Source organism: Mastigoproctus giganteus, chromosome 2 (genome assembly GCF_048544385.1).
Source record: "Mastigoproctus giganteus isolate SK-2022 chromosome 2, ASM4854438v1, whole genome shotgun sequence".
Taxonomy (NCBI): Eukaryota; Metazoa; Arthropoda; class Arachnida; order Uropygi; family Thelyphonidae; genus Mastigoproctus; species Mastigoproctus giganteus.
The window spans coordinates 22,108,265-22,135,524 of record NC_143576.1 but is presented as its reverse complement, the minus strand read 5'-3'; the positions used below and the strand labels follow the sequence as shown (position 1 = coordinate 22,135,524).

The 27,260-nt window shown below is 37.6% G+C and overlaps 1 protein-coding gene across 5 annotated transcripts in view; it reads left to right on the top strand.

The window, feature by feature from the left end:
- LOC150089212 (MBT domain-containing protein 1-like) overlaps positions 1-27,260 on the top strand; it is a 406,745-nt gene that overhangs the window by 194,219 nt on the left and 185,266 nt on the right. For all 5 annotated transcript variants that reach the window (XM_090388417.1, XM_090388411.1, XM_090388400.1 and 2 more), the window contains exons 9-10: positions 16,667-16,801; positions 25,573-25,661. In XM_090388417.1, the coding sequence (XP_090244543.1) occupies positions 16,667-16,801; positions 25,573-25,661 (224 nt within the window). The remainder of the gene's footprint in view (positions 1-16,666; positions 16,802-25,572; positions 25,662-27,260) is intronic.

Sequence of the window (27,260 nt, the reverse complement as noted above, 5' to 3'; positions counted from 1 at the left end):
AATAATCACCTCCTTATCCCTGCTAGAAAAATTCCTATATATCATTGACAATACACCATGAGCTACTCTTGCAGCTCGTCTGCACTGCTCAGAGAACTTCATATCTGCCTGCACCACCACCCCCAGGTCCCTTTCATTCTCTACCACTGTCAGTGTAGTACCACAGAGTTGATACGTTGCTCTGGGGTTGCTGTTTCCCATATGTAGTACTTTACATTTGTCAATGTTAAACTTCATTTGCCACCTCGAAGCCCATCTGCTCAACCTTTCCAAATCCTGTTGCAGCAGCATAGTGTCAGTAGTGTCCTTGACAACCCTGCCAACCTTCGTATCGTCTGCAAACTTGGACATTAAGCCTGATATACCATCATCAATATCATTTATAAATACAGAAAACAATAAAGGCCCCAATACTGAACCCTGAGGGACTCCACTAATAACATTAGTCCACGATGAGCAGTGTCCATTGATTACCACTCTCTGTCTTCTCCCCCTCAACCACCCCTTTATCCATAGCAGCAACTTGCCTCCAATGCCACACTGCTCCAATTTGTGCAGCAGTCTTCCATGTGCAACAGTATCAAAAGCCTTTCTAAGATCCAAGTATATAATATCAAAGTTATTCCCTGCATCCAGTTCTTTTGTGACTGCATCATAGTATCCAATCAAATTGGTCAGGCAAGACTTCCCCTTAACAAAACCATGCTGTGTCCTAGCTATAACTGAAGTCTTGTCTAGATGATCCTGCAGTGCTTCTTTCACCAGTGCCTCCATTAATTTTCCGGGAACAGAAGTTAAACTCACAGGTCTATAATTACTTGTGTCAGCCTTTGATCCCCCTTTGTGAATTGGGGTCACATTTGCACATCTCCAGTCAATGGGTACCTCCCCTGAGTCCAAGGAAGCTCTCATAATTATGGCTAAGGGTTTGCTTACCTCCTTTGCTGCCTCCTTTAATATAACTGGATAGATCCCATCCACCCCAGGTGCCTTTCTTGTGTTTATCTTCAACAATTTCTCCTCCACTTTGCTCTCAGTTATTACAAGATTCTCTAGCTTACTGCTAGAGTTGAATACACCTCTGGCATTCCCCTCGCTGAATAACTCCTCATGTGTGAATGTCGATGCAAAATATTCATTTAGTTTGTTAGCTACCCGAGCAGGGTCATCAACAGTTGACCCATCGATCTCAAGTGGACCAATCTGATTCATCCCCTTCCTTCTAGAGTTTACATAAGTAAAGAACTCTTTGCTGTTTTTCTTCGCATCCCTTGCCAAGGATCTCTCGTAATCTGCCTTCGCCTGCCTAACCTCCTTTGTAACTTGGTTACAGATCAACTTGTATCTATCATAGGCGTCCGTGTCACGTGTTAATTTGTATGTATCCCATGCATTTTTCTTCTCTGCCATATGCCTCATTAGTTCATCTGACAACCATTTAGGCCTAAACCTTGAACAATATTTCTTACTTGGTATGTAAAGCCTAGTAGCTTCCACGATAAGTTCTTTGAATGCTTCCCATTTTGAATTTGCTGTTGGCAATATCATCAGTTGATGCCACTGTATAGAATTTAAATACTGTCTCAGTCCATTGTAGTCGCCTTTACGAAAGCAATACCCCTTCCCTTTACCCCTAATGGTAGTTACCTCTTTGAGTAACTCCCACTTCAGCACACTGTGATCACTGCCACCAAGTGGTTCATTTATCTGCAGATTCTTAATGCATGAAGAATCACTACTGATAATCAAATCAAGAGTATTACTCCCTCTAGTTGCCTCCCGAACATGCTGATGTAGAAAACAATCATCCAATAAATCCACAAAAGCCTTGCTACTGTGTGAGTGACCAGCCCCCAAATTCCAGTCAATATCTGGGAAATTAAAATCCCCCATTATAAGACTCTCTGATTTACTGGCCCACTCTATTTCTCCGAACAGTTTCTTATTATACTCATCAGAGTCATTAGGCCTATAGCACACTCCTACTCTCAATTTTGATCTCCCAATGCTTATGTCACACCAAACTGACTCGACACTGCACTGTCCAGCGATGTCGACTGGCTTCACTTCCTTGGATTTTATGTGTTTTTTAACTAATAGCATAACCCCTCCCCCCTTCCTATCCTGTCTATCCTTTCTGTAGACATTGTACTCCCCAAATTCCAGTTCTGCATTTCTTATATCTGTGTGACACCAAGTCTCTGAAATCCCCACAATATCTGCCTTTGATGTTTTGAGCAATACCTCAAATTCATCAAATTTATTTACTAAACTCCTAGCATTGGTGTACACACAAGTATACATGCACCTGTTCTTTTTCTTAGCTACCCTAACACAACCCATGTGTTTACTTGTACCCCAATGATTCCCAGCAGTCTCTGAAATATCCTGCATCTTATTTTCCAGGCTGCGGCTCATTCCAATAGAAGCAGTGCAAGAATCACTTTCACCTCTGCCAGTGGCTACTGTTAATCTATTAGTCCTTGTATCCCCCCAATCTAGCAGTTTTCCGACCCACCTAACATTGCCTCGATAGCATCAGCAAACATTCTTGCACCCTTTCTATTTAAGTGTATCCCATCCCTGTAGAAGCAGTCTCTCCTGTTAACAAGTACAGACCAGGCTGAAAAAAATTCTACCCCTTGAGCCCTGCACAATCTTTCCAGGGCCGAATTGATTGACAGGGCTCTCATCATATACTCCCTCCTATCGTGTCTGGGCAGAATTGCAGACACTTTCAATTTCAACCCTAATTCACGGCTTTTTTTCATCAGTGACCTGTACTTGTCAAGTAATTCCGCCGGTCTTCTACTCTTAATGTCATTAGTGCCAACGTGTACAACTATATCACCTTTTGTGCCCTTAAAAGATGATATCCGCTCTACAACGTCATCAACTTTTGCCCCTGGCAGACATACCCTGGTCCTATTCCACCTATCCTTTTTACAAAGCATGTTTCCCGTTTCCCTGACAATAGAGTCACCAACAACTACTAGTTCCTTTGGGACCAGCGCATTCTGCCTTGGGGGTTGCCGCTGTGTTCCGCGATGACCAAGTGCAAGCTCTGGCATTGGTGTGGGCAGCTGAGAGCTTGATGGGCCCCTCACTTGTAATCCTTCGAGGGCATCCACCCTATCCTTCAAGCTCTCATATAGGCCCATAACAACGCTGAGTTGTCGCCTTATCTCCTTACACTCCTTGCATCGCACACACACAAAGACATCCCCCATGGCAGTATCATGTCCCATACTTGACTGCTCAGCAAACATCAAGCAAATAGTGCATCTTACAAGGCTGTGATTCAGAGGACAACTGCCCCCCTCAGTTCTCCCCTGGGCCACAGCATTCCCATTGGCTTGAGCCCTTTGCTTTGCTGCTCTGGTTTGAGTCATGATTTAGATTTACCTTCAATAAAATTTCAATTTCTGTACAAAATTAAATCCTAAACTTGTATCCAAACACAGTTATAACGCTATATTTACGTTTCAGTAACGAGTGTTATCTACGAAATATTTACGTTTCAGTAACGAGTGTTATCTGCGAAATCCCTTTATATAACTTTCGTATCAAGTTATGTATTAATTATTTGTTTTTACCAATTATTTATGTTACGTAACCTAAGTGCTTATATGTATAATTAATTATGTTAAATATAATTAATTATATTACGTTTGTAATCTAAGTCGTTATATGTATTTATTTAAACGTACAATGTAACTGCTAACGAAGTTCAACTAACGCTATCTAGTACGGTATATCGTATCACAAGGCGGGAAAATTACGAACGGTTAGCGGAGTTGAAACACGTGGAAACCTTTACCGATACTTTTATGCAATTACAAGGCCGAGTAAAGAATAAATACACCAAATTAATCAGAAAATCACAAAATAATGTTATACTACTAAATTTAAATCAAAAGTTTTAGAAAAACAATAATTTCAAATCAATAAATAAGAAAAATCCACTTAGCGGCTTTGAAAACGACCGTCTAGTAGCCTCGTCAGCAGACTCCACCCCATAAGATTTGTACAATCTACCCAAGAGAAAATAAATACCTGTGTTATACGCTTTTAATTATTTTCCCTAAGTCTGAGAAAATCGGTTTTAAAACCGGTTTTAAGAGTAAACTTCGGTTAAACTCGGTTTTGAAATTTCTCGGTTTTATGCAAGCCCTACTGACAACTATGTCTAGTACGGACTTATGGTGCTAGGTCCTTCTGCATCATCCTTTATGAATCAGTGTGCCATGTGGTGTCGGGCCGGATAGAGTCATTGAATATTTTTGTGCAGTTCTTTGGCAGTATGTTTCGTGTAGTTTGCAATTGTTGTGATGGCTGATGTGAGAGAGCAGCTTTCAGCATCAGCCAAAAAAAAAAAAAAAAAAAAACACACACCACTCCCATTTCACCCCTCCGTTCGCTCGAAATACCTGTTTCATTCTTAACAATATAGCAGCAGAAACCCATAAGAAGTTGAAACAAGCTTTTGATGACAATTCTTTAAGCCAGACGCAGACCTACTACTGGTTTAACCGTTTTAAAAACAGTTGAATGTCGGTTGATGATGATCGCTCTGGGTGTCCATCATTGAGCACCACCCCGGAAAACGTCGCAAAAGTTTGGGCAGCGATCCGTAAAGACCACAGGCAGGACCATCCATGACATTTGTGGCATTGTAGGACTATCGAACAACACGTGTCAGCGGATTTTGTCAGACAAATTGAACATGAAAAGGACTGCAGCCAAGTTCGTGCCATGGTTACTGAGTGAAGACCAAGAGCAGCGTCGCATGGAAGTTGGTAGAGATCTTCAAGGATGGACCAGGAGTGAACAAAATTTTGTTTTCTGTGGTCGATACTGGTGATGAGAGTTGGGTATATGGGTATGACCCAGAAACCAAGCAACAATCATCCCAGTGGAAGAGACCATCTTTGCCCCAACTGAAGAAAGCCCGACAAGTGAGGAGCAGTGTGAAATCCATACTGATCTGTTTTTTTTGATACTGACAGGATTATCCATAAGAAATTCGTCTCTCCTAGCCAGACCGTCAATGCAAAGTTCTACTGTGACGTCCTGAGGCAGTTAAGGGAAGCCATCAGGAGGAAATGTCCAGAGAAGTAGCACACAAAGGACTGAGTTTTTCATCATAACAATATGCCAGCCCACACATCTCTCGCTGTGGTGCAGTTTTTGGCATCCAACAAGACAACATCCCCTAATCACCTTAAATGCCAGACTTAGCCCCCTGCAACTTCTTCCTCTTCCCAAGAATTAAAATCAAGATTTCACAGCATAGAGTATATCCAAAAAATAAAATCTGTGCTGAACACTATGACGAAGAAGGAATTTCAGGATGCATTCAAATCATGGGAGAAGCGCTGGGATCGGTGTTTACGCTCTCAAGGGGACTACTTTGAAACTGGCATGGGTAAATAAGACAAAGGGTGAGTAATATATTTTATTAATTCATTTTTGGAACTTTTAAGTAGTGCCTCGTAGCATATATACAAGAAAAGCGCTCCAGATTTATGGACTTTTGCTTTTTTTTTTTGGAATGCATGGTGTTTATAAGTCAGGAGGTTACCTCATAAGGATGGTCACTACCAATTCACTTAACGTAACGTTAATTGCAATATCAGGGCATTCCTTAATTCCATAAATTAAGAAAAGTGCCTCCTGATCTCTTATAATCACATTTTCATGGGTAGAGCAGAGTATATTTTTCAGCCTGGCCTGTACATGTTAACAGGAGAGACTGTTTCTACATGGATGGGATACACTTTAGCATTAGCATTAGTAGAGGCATATGATGCAAGAAAGCAAGCTTATTCAGCATCAGCCAAAAAAAAAAAAAAAAAAAACACACCACTCCCATTTCACCCCTCCGTTCGCTCGAAATACCTGTCCAGTTGAGCCTTAAATTTGTTTAGGCTATCAACTTCAACAACAAGTGATGGAAGTCAGTTCCACCAACCAACCACCCGCTGGCCAAAGGCAAATTTCCGCACATCTATCCGACATCCATCCTTCCTCAATTTGAATTTATGCCCTCTGAGCTGATTATTCTGAGCAAGATGAAGAATCCCATTGGCATTGAGCATGCTCAAACCATTCAAAGCCTTATACACCTCTATCAGATCACCTCGCCGGTGCCTAGTCTCCAGACTCTGTAATTTGCAAAACTTAAGCCTTTCTTCATAAGAGCAACCCTTTGTTCCATTCACTAATCTTGTTGCCCTTCTCTGTACCCGTTCCAGCAGCTCTACATCCTTCTTGAAATGAGGCCTCCAGACCTGTATACAGTACTCAAGATGTGGCCTAACCATTGCCTTATACAAGGGAATAATCACCTCCTTATCCCTGCTAGAAAAATTCCTGTATATCATTGACAAGACACCATGAGCTACTCTTGCAGCTCGTCTGCACTGCTCTGAGAACTTCATATCTGCCTGCACTATTACCCCCAGGTCCTTTTCATTCTCCACCACTGTCAGTGTAGTACCGTAGAGTTGATACGTTGCTCTGGGGTTACTGTTTCCCATATATATTGTACTTTACATTTGTCAATGTTAAACTTCATTTGCCACCTCTCAGCCCATCTGTTCAACCTTTCCAGATCCTGTTGCAGAAGCATAGCATCAGTAGTGTCCTTAACAACCCTGCCAACCTTTGTATCATCTGCAAACTTGGACATTAAACTTGATATCCCATCATCCATATCATTCATAAACACTGAAAACAACAACGGACCCAACACTGAACCCTGAGGAACTCCACTAATAACATTAGTCCACGTTGAGCAGTGTCCATTGATTACCACTCTCTGTCTTCTGCCACTCAACCATCCCCTTATCCATAGCAGCAATTTGCCTCCAATGCCACACTGCTCCAATTTGTGCAGCAGTCTTCCATGTGCAACAGTATCAAAAGCCTTTCTAAGATCCAAATATATAATATCAAAGTTATTCCCTGCATCCAGTTGTTTTGTGACTACATCATAGTATCCAATCAAATTGGTCAGGCAAGACCTGCCCTTAACAAAACTGTGCTGCGTCTGAGCTATAACTGAATTCTTGTCTAGATGATCCTGCAGTGTTTCTTTAACCAGTGCCTCCATTAATTTACCTGGAACAGAAGTTAAACTAACAGGTCTATAATTACTTGTGTCAGCCTTTGATCCTCCTTTGTGAATTGGGGTTACATTTACACATCTCCAGTCTATGGGTACCTCCCCTGAGTCCAAAGAAGCTCTCATAATTATGGCTAGGGGTTTGCTTACTTCCTTTGTTGCCTCCTTTAATATAACTGGATAGATCCCATCCACCCCAGGTGCCTTTTTTATGTTTATCCTCAACAATCTCTCCTCCACTTTCCTCTCAGTTATTACAAAATCATCCAGCTCACTGCCAATGTTTACTTTACCTACATCATTCTCCTTCCTGAATAACTCCTCATGCGTGAATGTAGATGCAAAATACTCGTTTAGATTGTTAGCCACCTGAGCAGGATCCTCAACTGTTGAACCATCAATATCCAGTGGACCAATCTGATTCATCCCCTTCCTTCTAGAGTTTACATAAGTAAAGAACTCTTTGCTGTTTTTCTTTGCATCCTTTGCCAAGGTTTTTTCGTAGTCTGCCTTTGCCTGCCTAATCTCCTTTGTGACTTGGTTGCAGACCAACTTATATCTATCATAGGCTTCCATGTCACCCATTAATTTGTATGTATCCCATGCATTTTTCTTCTCTGCCACATGTCTCATTAGTTCATCTGACAACCATTTAGGCCTAAACCTTGAACAATATTTCTTAGTTGGTATGTAAAGCCTGGTAGCTTCCAAGATTAGTTCCTTGAATGCTTCCCATTTTGAGTTTGCTGTTGGTAACATCATCAGTTGGTCCCACTGTATAGAATTTAAATACTGTCTCAGACCATCATAGTCGCCTTTACGAAAACAAAAACCCTTCCCTTTACCTCTGATGGTAGTTACCGCCTTGAGTAAATCCCACTTCAACACACTGTGATCACTGCCACCTAGTGGTTCATTTATCTGCAGATTCTTAATGCATGAAGAATCACTACTGATATCACAACAAGAAGGAGCAATACTCTTGCTCCTTCTTGTTGCCTCATGAACATGCTGATGTAGAAAACAATCATCCAATAAATTCACAAAAGCCTTGCTAGTGTGCGAGTGACCAACCCACAAATTCCAGTCAATATCTGGGAAATTAAAATCTCCCATTATAAGACTCTCTGATTTACTGGCCCACTCTATTTCCCTGTACAATATCTTATTATACTCATCAGAGTCATTAGGCCTATAGCACACTCCTACTCTCAATTTTGATTTCCCTATGCTTATGTCACACCAAACTGACTCGACACTGCCCTGTCCGTCGATGTCGACTGGCTTCACTTCCTTGGACTTGGCCGACCGGGCTAGCCGAGTGGGTAAAGTACCTGCCCGGCAACCCAAAGGTCGCGGGTTCGATTCCCGCTTCGGGCTTGGATCAAAGTACTGCAAAAACCTTGGGAGGTGCAATATGGCCACAGAAGCCGATGTGCCAACAACTACCAAATCAATCAAATCCTTGGACTTGATGTGTTTCTTAACTAATAGCATAACCCCACCTCCCCTCCTGTCCTGTCTATCCTTTCTATACACATTGTATTCCCCAAATTCCAGTTCCGCATTCCTTATATCTGTGTGACACCACGTCTCTGATATCCCAACATGTTTTGAGCAATACCTCAAATTCATCAAATTTATTTACCAAACTCCTAGCATTGGTGTACACGCAGGTATACATGCACCTGTTTCTATTCTTGGCTACCCTTAAATAGAAAGGGTGCAAGAATATTTGCTGATGCTATCGAGGCAGTGTTAGGTGGGTCGGAAAACTGCTAGCTTGGGGGGGGGATACAAGGACTAATAGATTAACAGTAGCCACTGGCAGAGGTGAAAGTGATTCTTGCACTGCTTCTATTAGAATGAGCAGAAGCCTGAAAAAACAGATGCAAGGTATTTCAGAGACTGCTGGGAGTCATTGTGGTACAAGTAAACACATGGGTTGTGTTAGGGTAGCTAAGAATAGGAACAGGTGGATGTATACCTGCGTGTACACCAATGCTAGGAGTTTGGTAAATAAATTTGATGAATTTGAGGTATTGCTCAAAGCATCAAAGGCGGATATTGTTGGGATATCAGAGACGTGGTGTCACACAGATATAAGGAATGCAGAACTGGAATTTGGAGAGTACAACATCTACAGAAAGGATGGACAGGATAGGAAGGGAGGAGGGGTTATGCTATTATTTAAGAAACACATAAAATCCAAGGAAGTGAAGCCAGTCGACATCACAGGACAGGCAGTGTTGAGTCAGTTTGGTGTGACATAAGCATTGTGAGATCAAAATTGAGAGTAGGAGTGTGCTGTAGGCCTAATGACTCTGATGAGTATAATAAGAAACTGTACAGGGAAATAGTGAGCCAGTAAATCAGAGAGTCTTATAATGGGGGATTTTAATTTCCCAGATATTGACTGGAATTTGTGGGTTGGTCACTCACACACTAGCAAGGCTTTTGTGGATTTATTGGATGATTGTTTTCTACGTCAGCATGTTCGGGAGGCAACTAGAGGGAGTAATACTCTTGATTTGATTATCAGTAGTGATTCTTCATGCATTAAGAATCTGCTGATAAAGGAACCACTAGGTGGCAGTGATCACAGTGTGCTGAAGTGGGATTTACTCAAAGAGGTAACTACCATTAGGGGTAAAGGGAAGGGTTATTGCTTCCGTAAAGGCGACTACGATGGACTGAGACAGTATTTAAATTCTATACAGTGGGACCAACTGATGATGTTACCAAAAGCAAATTCAAAATGGGAAGCATTCAAAGAACTTATCTTGGAAGCTACTAGGCTTTACATACCAACCAAGAAATATTGTTCAAGGTTCAGGCCTAAATGGATGTCAGATGAACTAATGAGACATATGGCAGAGAAGAAAATGCATGGGATATATATAAATTAACACGTGAACCAGAAGCCTATGATAGATACAAGTTGATCTATAACCAAGTTACAAAGGGGGTTAGGCAGGCGAAGGCAGATTACGAAAAATCTTTGGCAAGGGATGCAAAGAAAAACTGCAAAGAGTTCTTTACTTATGTAAACTCTAGAATGAAGGGGATGAATCAGATTGATCTACTTGATATCAGTGGTTCAACTTTTGATGATCCTGCTCAGGTAGCTAACAATCTAAATGAATTTTTTGCATCGACATTCACACATGACGAGTTATTCAGGAAGGGGAATGCCAGAGAGGTATTCAACTCTGCCAGTAAGCTAGATAATCTTGTAATAATTGAGAGTAAAGTGGAGGAGAAATTGTTGAAGATAAACACAAGAAAGGCACCTGTAGTGGATGGGATCGATCCAGTTATATTAAACGAGGCAGCAAAAGAAGTAAGCAAACCCTTAGCCATAATTATGAGAGCTTCCTTGGACTCAGGGGAGGTACCCATAGACTGTAGATGTGCAAATGTGACCCCAATTCACAAAGGAGGAACAAAGCCTGACAAGTAATTATAGACCTGTGAGTTTAACTTCTGTTCCAGGAAAGTTAATGGAGGCACTGGTTAAAGAAGCACTGCAGGATCATCTAGACAAGACTTTAGTTATATAGCTTGGACACAGCATGGTTTTCTTAAGACGAAGTCTTGCCTGACCACTTTGATTGGATACTATGATGCAGTCACAAAAGAACTGGATGCAGGGAATAACTTTGATATTATATACTTGGATCTGAGAAAGGCTTTTGATACTGTTGCACATGGAAGACTGCTGCACAAATTGGAGCAGTGTGGCATTGGAGGCAGATTGCTGCTATGGATAAAGGAGTGGTTGAGGGGGGGAAGACAGAGAGTGGTAATCAATGGACACTGCTCATCATGGACTAATGTTATTAGTGGAGTCCCTCAGGGTTCGGTGTTGGGTCCATTATTGTTTTCTGTATTTATAAATAATATTGATGATGATATATCAAGCTTAATGTCCAAGTTTGGAGACGATACAAAGGTTGGCAGGGTTGTTAAGACACTACTGACGCTATGCTGCTGCAACAGGATCTGGAAAGGTTGAGCAAATGGGCTCAGAAATGGCAAATGAAGTTTAACATTGACAAATGTAAAATACTACACATGGGAAAAAGCAACCCCAGAGCAACTCTGTGGTACTACACTGAAAGTGGTAGAGAATGAAAAGGACCTGGGAGTAATTGTGCAGTCAGATATGAAGTTCCCGGACAGTGCAGACAGGCTGCAAGAGTAGCTCATGGTGTCTTGTCAATGATATGCAGGAATTTTTCTAGCAGGAATAAGATGGTGATTATTCCCTTGTATAAGGCAGTTGTCAGGCCACACATTGAGTACTGTATACAGGTCTGGAGGCCTCATTTCAAGAAGGATGTAGAGCTGCTGGAACGAGTACAGAGAAGGGCAACAAGTTTAGTGAATGGAAGAAAGGCTTAAGTTTTGCAAATTACAGTGTCTGGGGACTAGGCACCGGCGAGGTGATCTGATAGAGGTGTATAAAGCCCTGAATGGTTTGAGCATGCTCAATGATGATGAGATTCTTCCTCTTGCTCAGAATAATCACTTGAGAGGGCATAAATTGAAATTGAGGAAAGACAGATATAGGATAGATGTGCCGGAATTTGCCTTTAGCCAGCGGGTAGTTGGTTGGTGGAACAGACTTCCATCCCTTGTTGTGGTAGTTGATAGCCTAAATAAATTTAAGGCTTAGCTGGACAAGTATTTCAAATGAATGGAGGGGTGCAGTGGAAGTTTTTTTTTTTTTTTTTACTGATGCTGCATAAGCTTGCTTTCTTGCATCATATGCCTCTACTAATGCAAATGCCAATATGCATAAACACTCTAGATCCTACCCTCAGACTTGAGTATCAGTAACTCTGGGTTATCTCTGGAAGTCATTAATATGAATATATTTACTTTCCCGTTCTCCTACTGTCCCAAAAGATGATTGTTCTTTTACCATTAATTGAATTATCAGATCCCCAGTGAGCACATGAACTTCATTGGAACTTCTTGACACCATGTGGATGTTGTCCAATGTCTATTTTGTGTGCATTTCAGTGCATTACCTGTATATGATTTGCAGTCTTTGAATTGATCTGTAGATTCTCTCTCTCTCTCTCTCTCTCTCTCTCAGATCTCTATGTAACCTAATTACTTTCTTAATTTAATATATAGAGTCAAAGGGAAATTAATTTGGAACAGAAATTCCTTTTTTGTTTTTTAAATTGTACCACATTCTTGAATTTAGCAAGCAATTTAGGAAGGCACTGAGAGAAAGTTACTCTTATTTGTTGTGACTGCCCTGTCCCTTCTGCCAACCATATGTATTTATATTATATTTAATTTTACACAGATATGTGCAAAATGAAATAGAACTCTCAAAATCAAAAATTGAATATGTGCCAAAATCCCAACAAAATTTTGTTTGCTGGGTTTTCATCTCATCAGGAACAATGCTTTGGTAAATGAAAGGAAGGGCATGACATTTCAGTAATCCTTAAATCCTGCTATTGGACAGGATTAAGAGGCTATGGCCCTATACTATCATAATGTCAATCAACTATGAAATATCTGCTGGGATGAAGTGAAGACCTGAGCCAAAAGATGAAATGCTTTGAAACAAATCACTGTATACCCCAAAATAATGTCCCATTATTAGAAACTTGAATCTTAATGTTTAAACCAAAATATTTAACCCCATTTTTAACACGGACATTATCTGTTGTTACAGTGAACTACTGGAAACAAAAAAAAAAAAAAAAAAAAAAAAAAAATTATATATATATATATATATATATATATAAATAAATCTGTAATCATAGAATATGAAATATATTCAGCTAACCTGGACAGAAAACCTCAAACAGAACTGAACACGGAAAGTGAGAGGATAAGATTTTTTAAAGTTTCTTTCACCTTTTTTCACCCAGCTTGTAATCTATAAAATATTAATTTGAACTTTTTTTTTTTGGAGAGATGGTATACTTATGTAGTATTTGTCTGTAGAGTAGATACTTTACACCTATATTATGTATAGAATATATATTATATATTTTTTATACCTATATTGTGTAGAGTAGATACATATCATTCTGTTACATGACAATTCACTGTATATACCAACTTCTTGTATGACAGTGCTAAACCAAAAATGTAAAACCTTTAGCATGTCATGCTTTAAACAGTAAATTCTGTAATTATATTACAGTTCAGGATATTTTATCACACAGACCATCTCTAATTATTTTGTAGTTCACATTTTATTTTTTTTTTCTTTTATGGTGATCCTCTAAATGGGTTTGAAGTACACGTAACTGCCACCGAGCATGGCTTCACCATGCATGGATTCGCACTTACGCAATGAAAGTCCGTGCAACATGGATTGTGCCATACATGGTCCAAGGCTCGCAGTAGCAGGTGTATCTGACTCAGCCATGCTACCTTATTACATAGTACGTAGTTGCTTTAGTGCAAATGAATTTATAGTCATTGATTTCATTTCAAGCGACTTTGTTATCAGAGACAGTTGTTTTGTGGCACCTTGCAGTTTTGCAATCAGTCGAAATTTAGCCTCTCTACATTGTACTTACTTTTTTTATTACAATATATTTTTCGTTATATATCTTTCAACTTAGCAGTTCTCAGAAACAGTGTGACATAATACTTCAACAACCCCTTAGTCAGCTCGAGTCTTTGCTAGTGACAATGTCAGTATGAGTTTCTGAGTTCAGCAAAAAGTGACTTCGTTGTGTGTGTTTTATCATTGAGTGAATTTATATTTTATTTCAATAGTAACCCTAACATAATGGCTTCAAAGCGTGCCTCTACATTCGAAAGTGATTCTGGGAAGAAAAATTCCAGAAAAATTGTCATTGCATGAGAAAATGATTATTTTGGGGAAAATAGAGCAAGGAAGAACATATGCATCTTTAGCTAAAGAATCAGTACAATGAATCATCGATATTAACAATTTAAAAAAGTGTGAGGACAAAATTAAAGCAAGCATAGGTTGGAAACAAATTCTGGAAGTGCAAAAAAAAAACTTTTTTTAGTCAACGTGATATACTTATTGAAAAAATGGAACATTTTGAATGTTTGGATTGAAGACCAAAGGAATAGAAATGTGCCTCTCAGTTCTAATATGATGAGGTGCAAGGCCCAATGTATTTATCATCACATAAAGTCTCCTTGGATACACTGAAACTTAATCCACCATTTGCGCTGCTAGTGCAAATGGTGGATTAAGTTTCAGTGCATCCAGTGGATGGTTTGATAGATTTAAAAAAAGAAGAAATCTGCACAATATTAAAGTTGTTGGTGAGATTTCTTCTGTGGATGTGGAGGCAGTAGAAAATTTTTTACCAGAATGGAAAATGTAATAGAAGAGAGAGGATACATTGGCAGATCAGATTTTTAACTGATGAAATTGGACTCTATCGGGAAAATAATGCCTGACAGGACATATCTAAAAAAAGAACGAGTCTCATCTGGATTAAAAGTGTCGAAGGACAGACTCTCTCTCCTATTTCGTAGTAACGCTTCTGATGATTATAAATGCAAGCCTTTATTAGTGTACACACTAATAAAGGCTTGCATTTATAATCTTTATTAAAAGTTTATAAATGCAATTATTTATTATAATCTTGCATTTATAATCTTTATTGCACTTTATTAAAAGTGTCCTTCGACACTTTTAATAAAGTGTCGAAGGATAGACTCTCTCTCCTATTTCGTAGTAATGCTTCTGGTGATTATAAATGCAAGGCTTTCTTAGTGTACTGTTCAGATAACCCAAGGGCTTTGAAAGGCAAAAATAAATCCTCTCCTCATTTACTGGTGATCGAATAGAAAAGCATGGATGACTGGCTCACTTTTTAGTATCTGGCTAGAGCATCGTTTCATACCTGAAGCTGAAGGATATCTGAAAAATAAGAATTTATCGTTGAAGGTGCTTGTTATCTTGGACAATGCTCCAAGTCACCCAGTGTCACTTCTCGATTGCAATCCAAATGTAAAACTTGTGTTTCTTCCTTATTTCGACTTTTAAATCTTATTATCTGAGGAGAAGCTTGGCAAATCTTGTTGATAAAATTTTAAAATTTCTGGATAAAAACCTGTACCAACATTGGGCTTAATTCACAGTACTAACAGGTACTGAAATAATCAGTCATGAACTGAAATGAAAAAGTCAGCTTTGAAGAACCATTGGAAGAAGCTACTCCCTGAAACAGGAAGCTCACAAGACCTCAGTATTATTCAGACAGAAGTTGAGAAAATTATTAAACTTTCAAACATTATTGGAGGTGAGGGATTTAGTGATATAGGGCAGGAATTAATTTAAGAACATATTCATTCCCAACAGGATGAATTAAGAAATGAGGAGTTAGAAGAACTACTGGACTCCAATAAAGATGTTTGTGAAGAAGAAAATGAATAGCAGAAGAAACCTGAACTAACAAACAAGGGTATAATAGAGGTTCTAAAAGCACTCAGGTTCCTGAAGAAGATTATGCAGGAAGATCCCAACTTTCACAAGAGTACGAGAATTAAGAGGGGCATTGACGATATTATGGTTTCTTATGTTGATATGAGAAAATCATGAGAAAACAGCGGCAGACAAAAATTATGGATTTTGTAAGTCAACTTAAACTTCGTGTTCATCTTCTGCTAGCAGAAGGTGAACATGCTTTTGAAGTTGAATGGTCAATTAAAAGTTTTATTTCATTGTTTTACTTCTTCAGCATGCAATTTTATTTTAATTTTTTTTTTTTTACAGGAATTCATTTTGATTTGAGTAATGAAAGTATATACCCGATTAAGTTTCTATTGTTTCCATAATTCAGTTTTGATTTTTTTTGTGTGTAGTTTTCTTTTATCATGTTTTCTTTTAATATAGGGGCCATTTACATTTATGTTAGGGGCATGAATTGACTGTTGCTCAGTTGGATCAGTGGAATGAGAGAAGAGAAATTATTGAGGAAGTCAGTCTCTCAGTTCATTTTTGAAACCCCCCATTCCAGCAAATATTAGCATAGAAAAATATTGCGTCCATATATTTTATGATGTTTTTAGTTGGAATACATTTTAAATTATAAAGTGAAATTGTCAATTTCTTTTAAAAATAAATTGTACCATTTGTAACACAGATTATGGTTTTAATTTCCTACTTAAAAAGTTTCAGAATCTAACCCCTGTTTTTCCATAACAACAGTACCCTGCTGAATATGGAATCGCCATGTGCAGATGTTGGTCAAATGTAACTCCCACGCTCTGTGGGAGTCACCTGTAGTTCACACCAGATGTAAAATTTTGTAGGCTGTAATTTTTAGGGAACATATATGGAAGCTTGTTTCGATTAAGTAGAGGCATATCTATAAAATAACTAGAAAAATATGTAGAAAACAACAATTTTGTTTTTATCTAAAAGTGTTTAAAAAAAATTTCCTTCGTGCAGTAGCTGTTATATATGAAAATTAAAGGTAATTTCTTTTGTTAATCTGCTTATTTTTTTCTGTTGAGTTTTCATATAAATAAGAAGAATATTTTACCTTATTGAATATTTAGGTTATATGGCCCAACTTCGCTATGAAGGTTTTGGAACAGACAGCAGTAGTGACTTTTGGGTGAATCTCTGTACTGAATCAGTGCATCCTGTTGGGTGGTGTGCATCTCAAGGAAAACCTCTAATACCACCAAAAAGTAAGCTGTGTTAAATTTAGCCAATTAAACATATTTTAATTACATTAGTATATTTAATAACTTAATTATTAATATTAGTAATTATATATTAATAATTAAATGTTAATTATTAATAATTAGAAAATTTGATAATTAATATATTTTAATTATCAAATTTGGATCACCTTCACGTAATATCACAGCTAATGAAGAAAGCAAATGAATATAAAACACCATTATGCCTGGCATTCATGGATTATGAAAAGGCATTTGACTCCATACAACATAAGGCAATGTTTCAGGCACTGGAAAGACAAGGCATAGATACCCCATATATTATGATTTTGAAGGAAATATATGAGAACGCTGCCTCCTTTATTAGACTAGACAAAGACAGTAGCAAATTTAAAATCGAGAAAGGAGTTCGACAAGGAGACACAATATCTCCGAAGTTGTTTACTGCTGCCCTTGAGGAAGCTTTAAGAAGATTATACTGGTTGCAGAATGGAGTCAATGTGAATGGAGAGTACCTAAACCATTTATGATTTGCAGATGACATTGTGGTCATAAGCCACGATCCCAAAGAATTAGAGGAAAATCTTAAATCTTCAGAATTTTGGACTAAAGCTGAATATGGCTAAAACAAAAGTAATGATGAACAAGTATGCCATAGAAATGGATATCATTGAAGGAGCAGTAATTTAAAAGGTGGAGTCATATACTTATCTGGGACAAGTCATTAGCTGCAATAATGATAAATGGATGGAAGTCAAGAGAAGAATAAATTTTGGATGGATAGCATTCAGTAAATATAGTCACATACTCAGGAGCAATATCCCAATTTGTCTGAAACGTAAAATAATGAATCAGTGTATACTCCCCACCATGACTTATGGAAGTGAAACTTGGGCACTCACCAAAAGAATGGAAGAGAAGCTGAGAACTACACAGCGAAGAATGGAATGAATTATATTGGGAATGAGACTGTTAGATAAGAAGAGAAACACATGGATCAGGAAGCAAACTCAAGTAAAGGACATTCTTATCAAAACTAAAGAACTAAAATGGTCTTGGGCAGAACACAGCTCGAAGACATGACAGATGGACTAAGAAAATAACAGAATGGTACCAAGAGAGCTAGAAGAAAACCTGGAAGACAAAGGCGGAGATGGATAGATGAAATTCATGAGTTTTTGGGTAGTAAATGGATGGCCAGTGCTCAAAACAGAAGGAACTGGAAAGTTGCTGGAGAGGCCTTCATCCTGCAGTGGATTGAAAATGACTGATGATGATATTTTAATTACATATAAAATACATTAGCTGTCATTAGGTAGCTAATGTATTTTGAATATTACATGCATTCATTTATTGGAAGCACTTCATATTGTACTGTGGGAGTTCAGAGGAAGGACTTGGGTGGGGGTAAGGGAAATCATATTTTTGTATTTCAGAAATCAAGCATATTATTATTTTGGCTTCCTATACTTATTCTTGAACAGCTTAAAAATGTCAATTTTACTGATAAATCTTTTAAACATTCTTCTGGGTTCCAAAAGCATGTTGCAACTCTTGTTTTTTTTTTATATATATATATATATATATATTTTTTATATTTTCTTTTCTTTTTTGGTTCTCAAAGGATGGTGCAGATATTTTTTTTCCATAAGCTCATACATTCATGAGCTCCCACTGAATAAGTGATAAAACAAAAATGCCTCTCTTAGTTTCTCTGTCTTTCCTGCTTACATGTCATCACTCTTTAATGTGACATTCATGTATTCCAAGAACACAATATAGCAGTTCATAAATTGGTATTTAGACAATTTAGAAACAAGGGACTCCAGTTTATAGCTTATTTTTTTTACATGACATTATATACAAATATATTATACCTTATTTCAACAGTGTCCATATCATATACACTTCTAAACTTCTGTTGTCAGTTGAGCCATTTTATAGCCTTGTGCATTTTTAGCTGAATCCTCTAATTTCTGATCACAAAATAATTGTATGTATAATCAAGTACTGTATTGCATTGGAATAACTAGTGAAACTGAGGTTAATATAGTTCTTGAATGGAAAGGCTATCAAAATTTACTTGTAATGAAAAATCATGCATGTGCATACCTGCTAACTTAAAGAAATCAAAAGAAAGAAGGCTTATTAATATCTGTCATTTGCTGGGATTCTGCAGAACTGTATTCCAGCATTGTCTGAATAGCTTTCCAAACTTTCCTTTCAAATTACTGTAGCTAATTAATGCAGAAGCAGGTAAATTATGCATGCAGAAATGCAGTGGACGGTATTTTAAAGCTCTTTGCTTTGATTATTTATTTATTTTCATTCTGTTCATTTGTATAGTATATTGGCCATCCAAAATCTTTGTTCCATAACTTGGTTGAAGTTCTTTCTAGTGCAGCCACATCACTTAGCAAATTTAAAATAACCTAATTTCTTTCATAAAAAAAATTGTCTACAATACATAACCCAGAATGCAAATTGCCTGACCAGTAATAACAACAATGGCACTAAATTCTAACATGATTCATCAATATTGCATTAGTAGATGCATATGATCCCATTAGTAGACACATCAGCCAAAACAAAACAAAAAACACCCCATCCCATTTCACCTACCCATTCACTCCAAATATTTGTCTAGTTCTGTCTTGAACTCATTTAAGTTGCTGACCTCCACTACAACAGATGGAAGTTTGTTCCTACTATCAACCACTTGCTGGCTAAAGGTAAATTTCCACACATCTGTTCCCAATTGTCTTTGCTCAATTTGAATTTATGCCCCATCAAGTGAGTAATTTGAGCAAGAGGAAGAATGCCATTAGCATTGAGCTTGCTCAATCCATTCAAGGCCTTATACACCTCAATCAGATCACTTTGCAGGTGCCTAGTCTCCAGAAGCTGCAATTTGCAGAACTTAAGCCTTTCTTGGTTACGTCAACCCTTTGTTCTACTCGCCAATCTTGTTTCCCTTCTCTGTACTCGTTCCAGGAGCTCTACATCTTTCTTAAAATGAGGCCTCCAGACCTGTATACAGTGCTCACGGTGTGGCCTAACCATTGCTTTATACAAGGGGACAATCACCCCCCTTGTCCCTGCTAGAAAAATTCTTGTATATCATTGGCAAGACACCATGAGCTACTCTTGCAGCCTTTTTTGCTCTGTTCAGAAAACTTCATATCTGACTGCAAAATTACCCCCAGGTCCTTTTCATTCTCCACTACCCTGAGTGTAGTACCGCCCAGTTGATACATTACTCTGGGGTTACTGCTACCCATATGCAGTACTTTTCATTTGTCAGTGTTAAACTTCAGTTGCCATCTCTCAGCACATCTGCTCAACTTTTCCAAATCCTGTTGCATTAGCGTACTATCATTACTGTCATGAACAACCCTGCCAACCTTCATATCGTCTGCAAACTTAGACAGTAACCCTGATATACCTTCATCAGTGTCATTGATAAATACTGAAAACAACAATGGTCCCAACACTGAACCCTGGGGGAACTCCACTAATAACATTAGGCAATGAAGAGCAGTGTCCATTGATAACCACTCTGTCTTCTCCCACTTAACCATTCTTTTATCCATTGTAGCAACTTGCACTTAATGCCATACTGCTCCAATAAGTACAGTAGTTTTCCATGTGTTACAGTATCAAAAGCTTTCCTAAAATCCAAGTATGTGATATCAAATTATTCTTTGTATCCAGTTCCTTTGTGATGGCATTTTTACACTTTCCCATATGATTTACATAAAGTGGACATAAGTTTAAATTGTGAAAGAGCTGGTTGCAAGGTAGAGGTATGAAAATTTGTTTTCAGTCAGGCATTAACTGATTTTTGGAAGACACACTAATGCTTGTATATGCAGGACTGAATCACATCATTATTTGTGTCATATAATTGTTAACAGTATACTCCATTTTTCATCTTCCTTGACATAGTAAATTCTTACAAATTACTTGTTGCAATTATATGATTCTGTGTCATTTTATATACACATTTTCTATGATTTTCTACCCAAAAGTTCCCAAAATGTATTTCTAAAATAAATTAGACTCACCCTGGATCTTATTTGCCACCATCACCTTTGAAGTAGTCCACTAGAGAGCATAAACACCAATCCCAGCACTTCTCCCATGATTTTAACGTATCCTGAACGTTCTTATTCGTCATAGTATTCAGCACCAATTTTTTTATTTTTGGAAAGACTATGCTGTCAAATCTTCAACCCTTCAGCTTGATTTTCATTCTTGGGAAGAGGAAGAAGTTGCAGAGCTGTCTGATAAGGCGAGTAGGGTACATTTGTCTTGTTGGGTGCCAAAAACTGCACCACAGCAAGAGATGTGTGGGCTGGTGCATTGTCATGATTAAAGACTCAGTCCTTTGTGTGCCACTTCTGGACATTTCCTCCTGACGGCTTCCCTTAACTGCCTCAGGATGTCACAGTAAAACTTTACATTGACGGTCTGGCTAAGAGGGATGAATTCCTAATAGATAATTCCATTAATGTCCAAAAAACAAATCAGCATGGACTTCACATTGCTCCTCACTTGTCGGGCTTTCTTCAGTCGGGGCGAAGATGGGCTCTTCCACTGGATGATTGTTTCTTGGTTTCTGGATCATACCCATATACCCAACTCTCATCACCAGTATCGACCATAGAAAATCAAGTTTTGATCACTCCTGGACTGCACCTCCAAATCCAGGTGGGCAGGAGCAGCAGTCCGTAGCACACGCTTCTTGATTAGACTAGGATTCGAGCCCCTGACCACCAAATACAGAGAATGCGGAAAGGTCAGGGAATGACCACTGCATATGCTCGGAGCAATATGGCCTTAGTTACTAATGCTCCTAAAAAAAAAAAAAAACTCATGGACTGTTCTTGAAGATCTCTGCTAACTTCCATGCAATGCTGCTTTTGGTCTTCACTCAGTAACTGTGGCACAGACTTGGCCGCAATCATTTTCATGTTCAATTCGTCTGACAAAATCCACTGACACGTATTGTAAGATAGTTCTATAAAGCCTCAAATGTCGTGGATGGTCTGCCTGCAGTCTTCACGGATCTCCACCCAAACCTTTGAGACATTTTCCGGGGTGGTGCTCAATAATGGATGCCCAGAGCGATCTGGGTGTCCATCATTCGACATCATCATCAACCGACATTCGACCGTTTTTAAAACGGTAAACCAGCAGTAGGTGGTCTGCATTTTGCCACCATCTTGCATTGTCAGCAAAAGCATGTTTCAACTTCTTATGGGTTTCTGCTGCTATATTGTTAAAAAGGAAACGAAACGATGCAAGCACGTTGCTCTCTCACATCAGCCATCACAACAATTGCAAATTACACGAAACATACCGCCAAAGAACTGCACAAAAATATACAGTGACTCTATCCAGCCCAACCCCACGTGGCACACTGATTCACAAAAAAAAAGAATGCATGTAGTGTTACCTATCGCCACAAGTCCATACTGTACGTAGTTCCCGCACAACATTCAAATTTCGGGTACATTTGGGTAAACCTCATATACCTCATGAACAAACTTTTTTATGTATTTAGAATTTGTTCTATAATTGTAATTTTATTCTGCATCAGATGCAGAATAAAATGATTACAATGGTTGGGGGAAAAAAAAAAATATATATATATATATATATTTTTTTTTTTTTCTTCTTTCACTCCCTCTTAAAATTCAGGGTGGTTCTTGTAGATTTTATGTTGCTGGATTCAAATATGGCACCCATATTGCTGTAACACCCACCAATTTTAAGGGAGAAGGGATTAATGTCAAAAACAGTTTTTAGTATAAAAGATTTCATATATTTTAAGAAAATGTTAAGTACAGTACTAAATATTGAACAATGGGTCTATTAACCTTATTCTGTTTACAAAAATGTTTATGTGATAACAAAACACTTATTTTGTTATTTTTTGCCTTTTATAATGGTCCATTGGCGTTTCCTGTACGAGATTCCAGCAACAGTCTGCCAATGTATTTGGACTCTGTTTTCCCTGGGTATCTTTTTCCCATTTGAGAAATATCTTGGGAAAACATTTCACCCTATTCATCAGACCCCGCTCCCACGTTTTCGGGGAAAAAAGTCTAATTGGGAATATTGGAAATGAAGTTTGAACGACATGTTGCATTCTAACTCTCTGTATGCTAAAATTAGTGTGACCGGGTTAGCTGGGTGGATAAAGTGCCTGCCTGGCAACCTAAAGGTCGCGGGTTCGAATCCCGCCTTGGGCTTGGATCAAAGTACTGCAAAAACCTAGGGAGGTGAATTATGGCCACAGAAGCTGATGTGCCAACAACTACCAAAAAACAAGCTAAAATTAGCTCATCCACAATTTCACTGTAATTTTGTGTTTTCTCATTGCCTAAAAAGTTCCGGCAGACGTTTTCAAATGCCTTCCAGTCTCTTATTTCTGTAGCATTTAATGTTTTAGCGAATTCCTCATCTTGGAATAGCAGATTGATTTTAGGACCCACAAAAATTCTCTCTTTTATCTTGGCCTCACTGATTTAAGGAAACTTTTGCCTCAAACAGGAAAATTCTCCTCCTTTTTGTCTATTGCTTTCACAGATATTTTTTTATCAAACCTTGATGTGCAATGGAAGTAAACAGACTTTTGACTTATCGACCAAAGGAGGATGCACTACATTTTTCTGGCCTGGTATAGTTTCTGAATGGTCTGACCACTTTTTTCCCTCTGCAGTGGCAATCAGCCTCAGCTGTCCCACTCACATAAAAAGCAGCAGTATTTAGTGTATCCACCTGGCAACCCGGTCAGCAAAACTACCACTTTTAGGTCAGCACAGATATTCCATTTGTATTCTTGAGAGCATATTTTTTGCAGAAGAACCTATAGGTTCTTGTATGTTTCCTTCATGTGAACTGCATGGGCCAATGGTATAGTGGATACTTAGTTGTATTATAGAGTAAAATTGCTTTGAAACTGACCTTAGAAATAAAAATTGTAGATTTTTATTTCTAATTTAAACACAGTTCCCGATATGCACTTATGCACACAATGCTGGTTTACGAACACTAAATCACTAAAACACTTGTTTACTTTGTTCACCACTTGCTCTCTGAAACACATACACCATTTAAAATACGAAAATGTTTGCTTGATGTGGAACCCACTTGTATATGTACCAGTAGAGAAGTTTCTAGAAGGCTCACAATGTTTCTAGAGAACTCTGTCAAAAGTTCTAAAGCCATCCAAATAGATCCTGGCCTATATTCTGCTTGTTTCAAATTCTGTTTCAAATCTAGAATGTTCCGTAACATTCTTGAACAATGTAAAAAGCTCCCAAACACTCTAGAAATCTGTAAAATGTTCTAGGGAAAAAAAATACATGGAAAAGATGATTAAACCAACTACAGGTCTTCATTTTCGGTCATAAACCTATGATATTTGAAAATTGTGGGTGAGGAGGAGAATCTGTAAATTATTTCAGGGAAGAAATTAATGCATACTTATATATATATATATATATATATATATATATATACATATACAGTAAACCCCCGCTATTCGTGGGGGTTACGTTCCTGAGAAATGATGCGAATACCGAAAACACGAATACTGAGTTATAGTTCCCATAGTAATAAAGGGGTTCCGTTCCAAAGTATGAAATATATAAGAAAAACTAGTTTAAAATTTTGTCTATGTATTATAGGTACCTTCATAATATGACTATGTACATAGACAGTACATAGTGAAATGCAAGCATATAGCATTGAAATGAAAATAAGAAACAATTTAATATTAAATGTAATATTTATTAGAAATTTCAAACAAATCTTTCAAACCAGGGCCTTTGCTAGCAAAAAAAACTTATCCCGCCCGCCAGTGCTATCACTAGTTTCGCTAAAGTGTTGATGAAGGAGTTTTGCCTTTTCACGAATGATGAGTGAACTTAACGGAATTTTATTTTGAGTTCGGTCTTCTATCCACAGATTTAAAGCATTTTCCATTTTTTCTAATTTAACATCATGAGTTACAGAGCAAATTTTTGAAGCAATTAGCGCGTTTTCACGGACACTACGGCGGATTTTTTCTTCCGATTTCTTGATTGATCGTACCATTGACTCATTGATTTTATAATGTTTTGCCACTGAGGAGACACTTTCACCATTAGAAATTTTGTCTAATAACTCAATTTTATTCGCTAATGTCATCACCTTCTTTCATATTTTCACATTTCTCTTGTTATTCGTAGCCATATTTTTGTACGGGTTAGAAAGAACTTGTCCACAATAAAGTCACTTTCGTCTGTTAACATTCTCGAAAAAGTCTTTTACACTGCAAAACGGTAGATTTATCACTTTTGTAAGCATATCAATTTATAAATTGATAAATTTATTCAATTTATAAACATATAAATTAAAAGCAAACGACGAAACCTTCCATTACAAGCGCATAACACATACTGAACAAGGATTAGCGAGAAACATCCACGCTCGCGATTTTGTCACCCCTCTCTCCCCACCCACTGAGCACTGTTTTGACCGGGAAAGATAATTTTAGCCACACCTATGTTTTTTTATGGCGGATAATATTCACGGCGCTTTAAAATTCACATTTTTTTTTAGGTTTCATTTTATATTAAATCAGCGATAGCGAATACGCGAAACCGCGAATACAGATACCGCGAATAGCGGGGGTTTACTGTATATATATATATGTATGTATACCAAATATATATACCTATATATATATATATATATATAATAATGATAATTTGTTGTTACAGGTATAGAGTATAAATACAATGACTGGAAACAGTTCCTTGTAAAAAGATTGACAGGAGCTAGAACTCTTCCATCTAACTTCCACGTTAAAGTAAGTTCAGATTCTATTTAAATTAAATTCTCTGTTTTATATTATTAGAATTGAAGTGACCTCTATGTGTAGCCACTAATTCTCTTGGGATTTATGTTGAAGATTCCATCCTTTTGAATCCTTCTCTGTCACCATCATAACACAATGTCTTTAATTAACAAGTAAAACTATGGCTTCACTGTTATTCAGAATTTTTTTAAATTTCTGCAGATTTCTGCTGTATCTTATTCTTTGTCTGTTGTTTACTGGTGGGCCATCAGGTGCTAGTCTGTATTACATAAAATATGTGGAACACATGAAATGATAAGTTACTTATCACAGAGTTTATAAGTTTTACTCTGTGGGAGATGTGTCATGATGTTATACCATGCTGTTGTAATTTTTTTTTTTTTGTATATATATTTGGTTTGAAGCTAACTTTAACAGCACCTTTAATAAGATGTAGTATTTGAGAAGACATATATGCAAGATTTTTGATATGTTATAAAATCTGGAAAAGGTAATATGTTTACTTCGTGCACTGTATGTAAATTTCTTTTCAGTTTTAGTTTTAGTTTCAGTTTAAAGTGGTGTGTGTGACACAGGGTGTAATTAAATATTTGCAAACAATTAAGCATATGAGCAATGTGTAGAAATAAATTGAAAAATAGTTGTAGCATTTCAAACCAAAAATCATAGTATCCAGAGCTCTTTTTATAGACAAAAAAATAAATAAATAATAAAAATTATTTATAGAAAGAACTTATAGTACTGGTTGTTTTTATCATTACATTTTAGCAACAGCTTGTGTGTGACAACCTGAAAAAAGAGTAGTGCACTCCTTTTTCCTTGGGGCATTTTTAATTTCATTTTACTTTCACTTTAATTACTATGCAGTTTCAACCTCCCTATTGCCTTATGGGAAATATGAATGCTCTTCATCATTTGTGGGATCTTCTCACACAGACAGCAGAGGTAACTTAATCGAAACTTTCATAGATGATCAACAACTGAATTTACTGAATACCAGATCTCACACTTATATCGGTTTGGGTACAGGTATCACTTCTGCAATAGACTTAACATATGTTCTCCATCAATTTATCCTAGTATAGAATGGTTCGTATTGAATGATCCTTACAACAGTGATCATTTTCCGATAGTATGTTCCATACAGACACAATCGACTCTTACAGAAGGAACCAGAACAGTATGGAATTTTAAAAAAGTTAATTGGAGTAAATATATGCAATTAATCAAACTGGATAAGCAATTAATAGAATCCCTGCCAATAGATGATGCTGTCTTATATATCAATGATCAACTGCTAGAAGCTTCCAAAGCTATAATACCTCAAATAAGTAAGGCAAGTCAGGCACGGTACAACTCTTGATGGAATGCAGAATGTGCAACAGCAAAAACGAAACAAAATCGTGCATGGAATAGATTCCGAAAATATCCAACTACCCTCAATTTGATTGCGTATAAAAAAGCCAAAGCTGAAGCGAGGAGAATTCAGAAAAAAGCAAAGAAAAATTCTTGGATCGTGTTTGCTTCTACACTTACTAGGAACTGAAGTCCTGGTTTGGTGTGGAAAAAAATTTGGATTTTAAGTGGAAG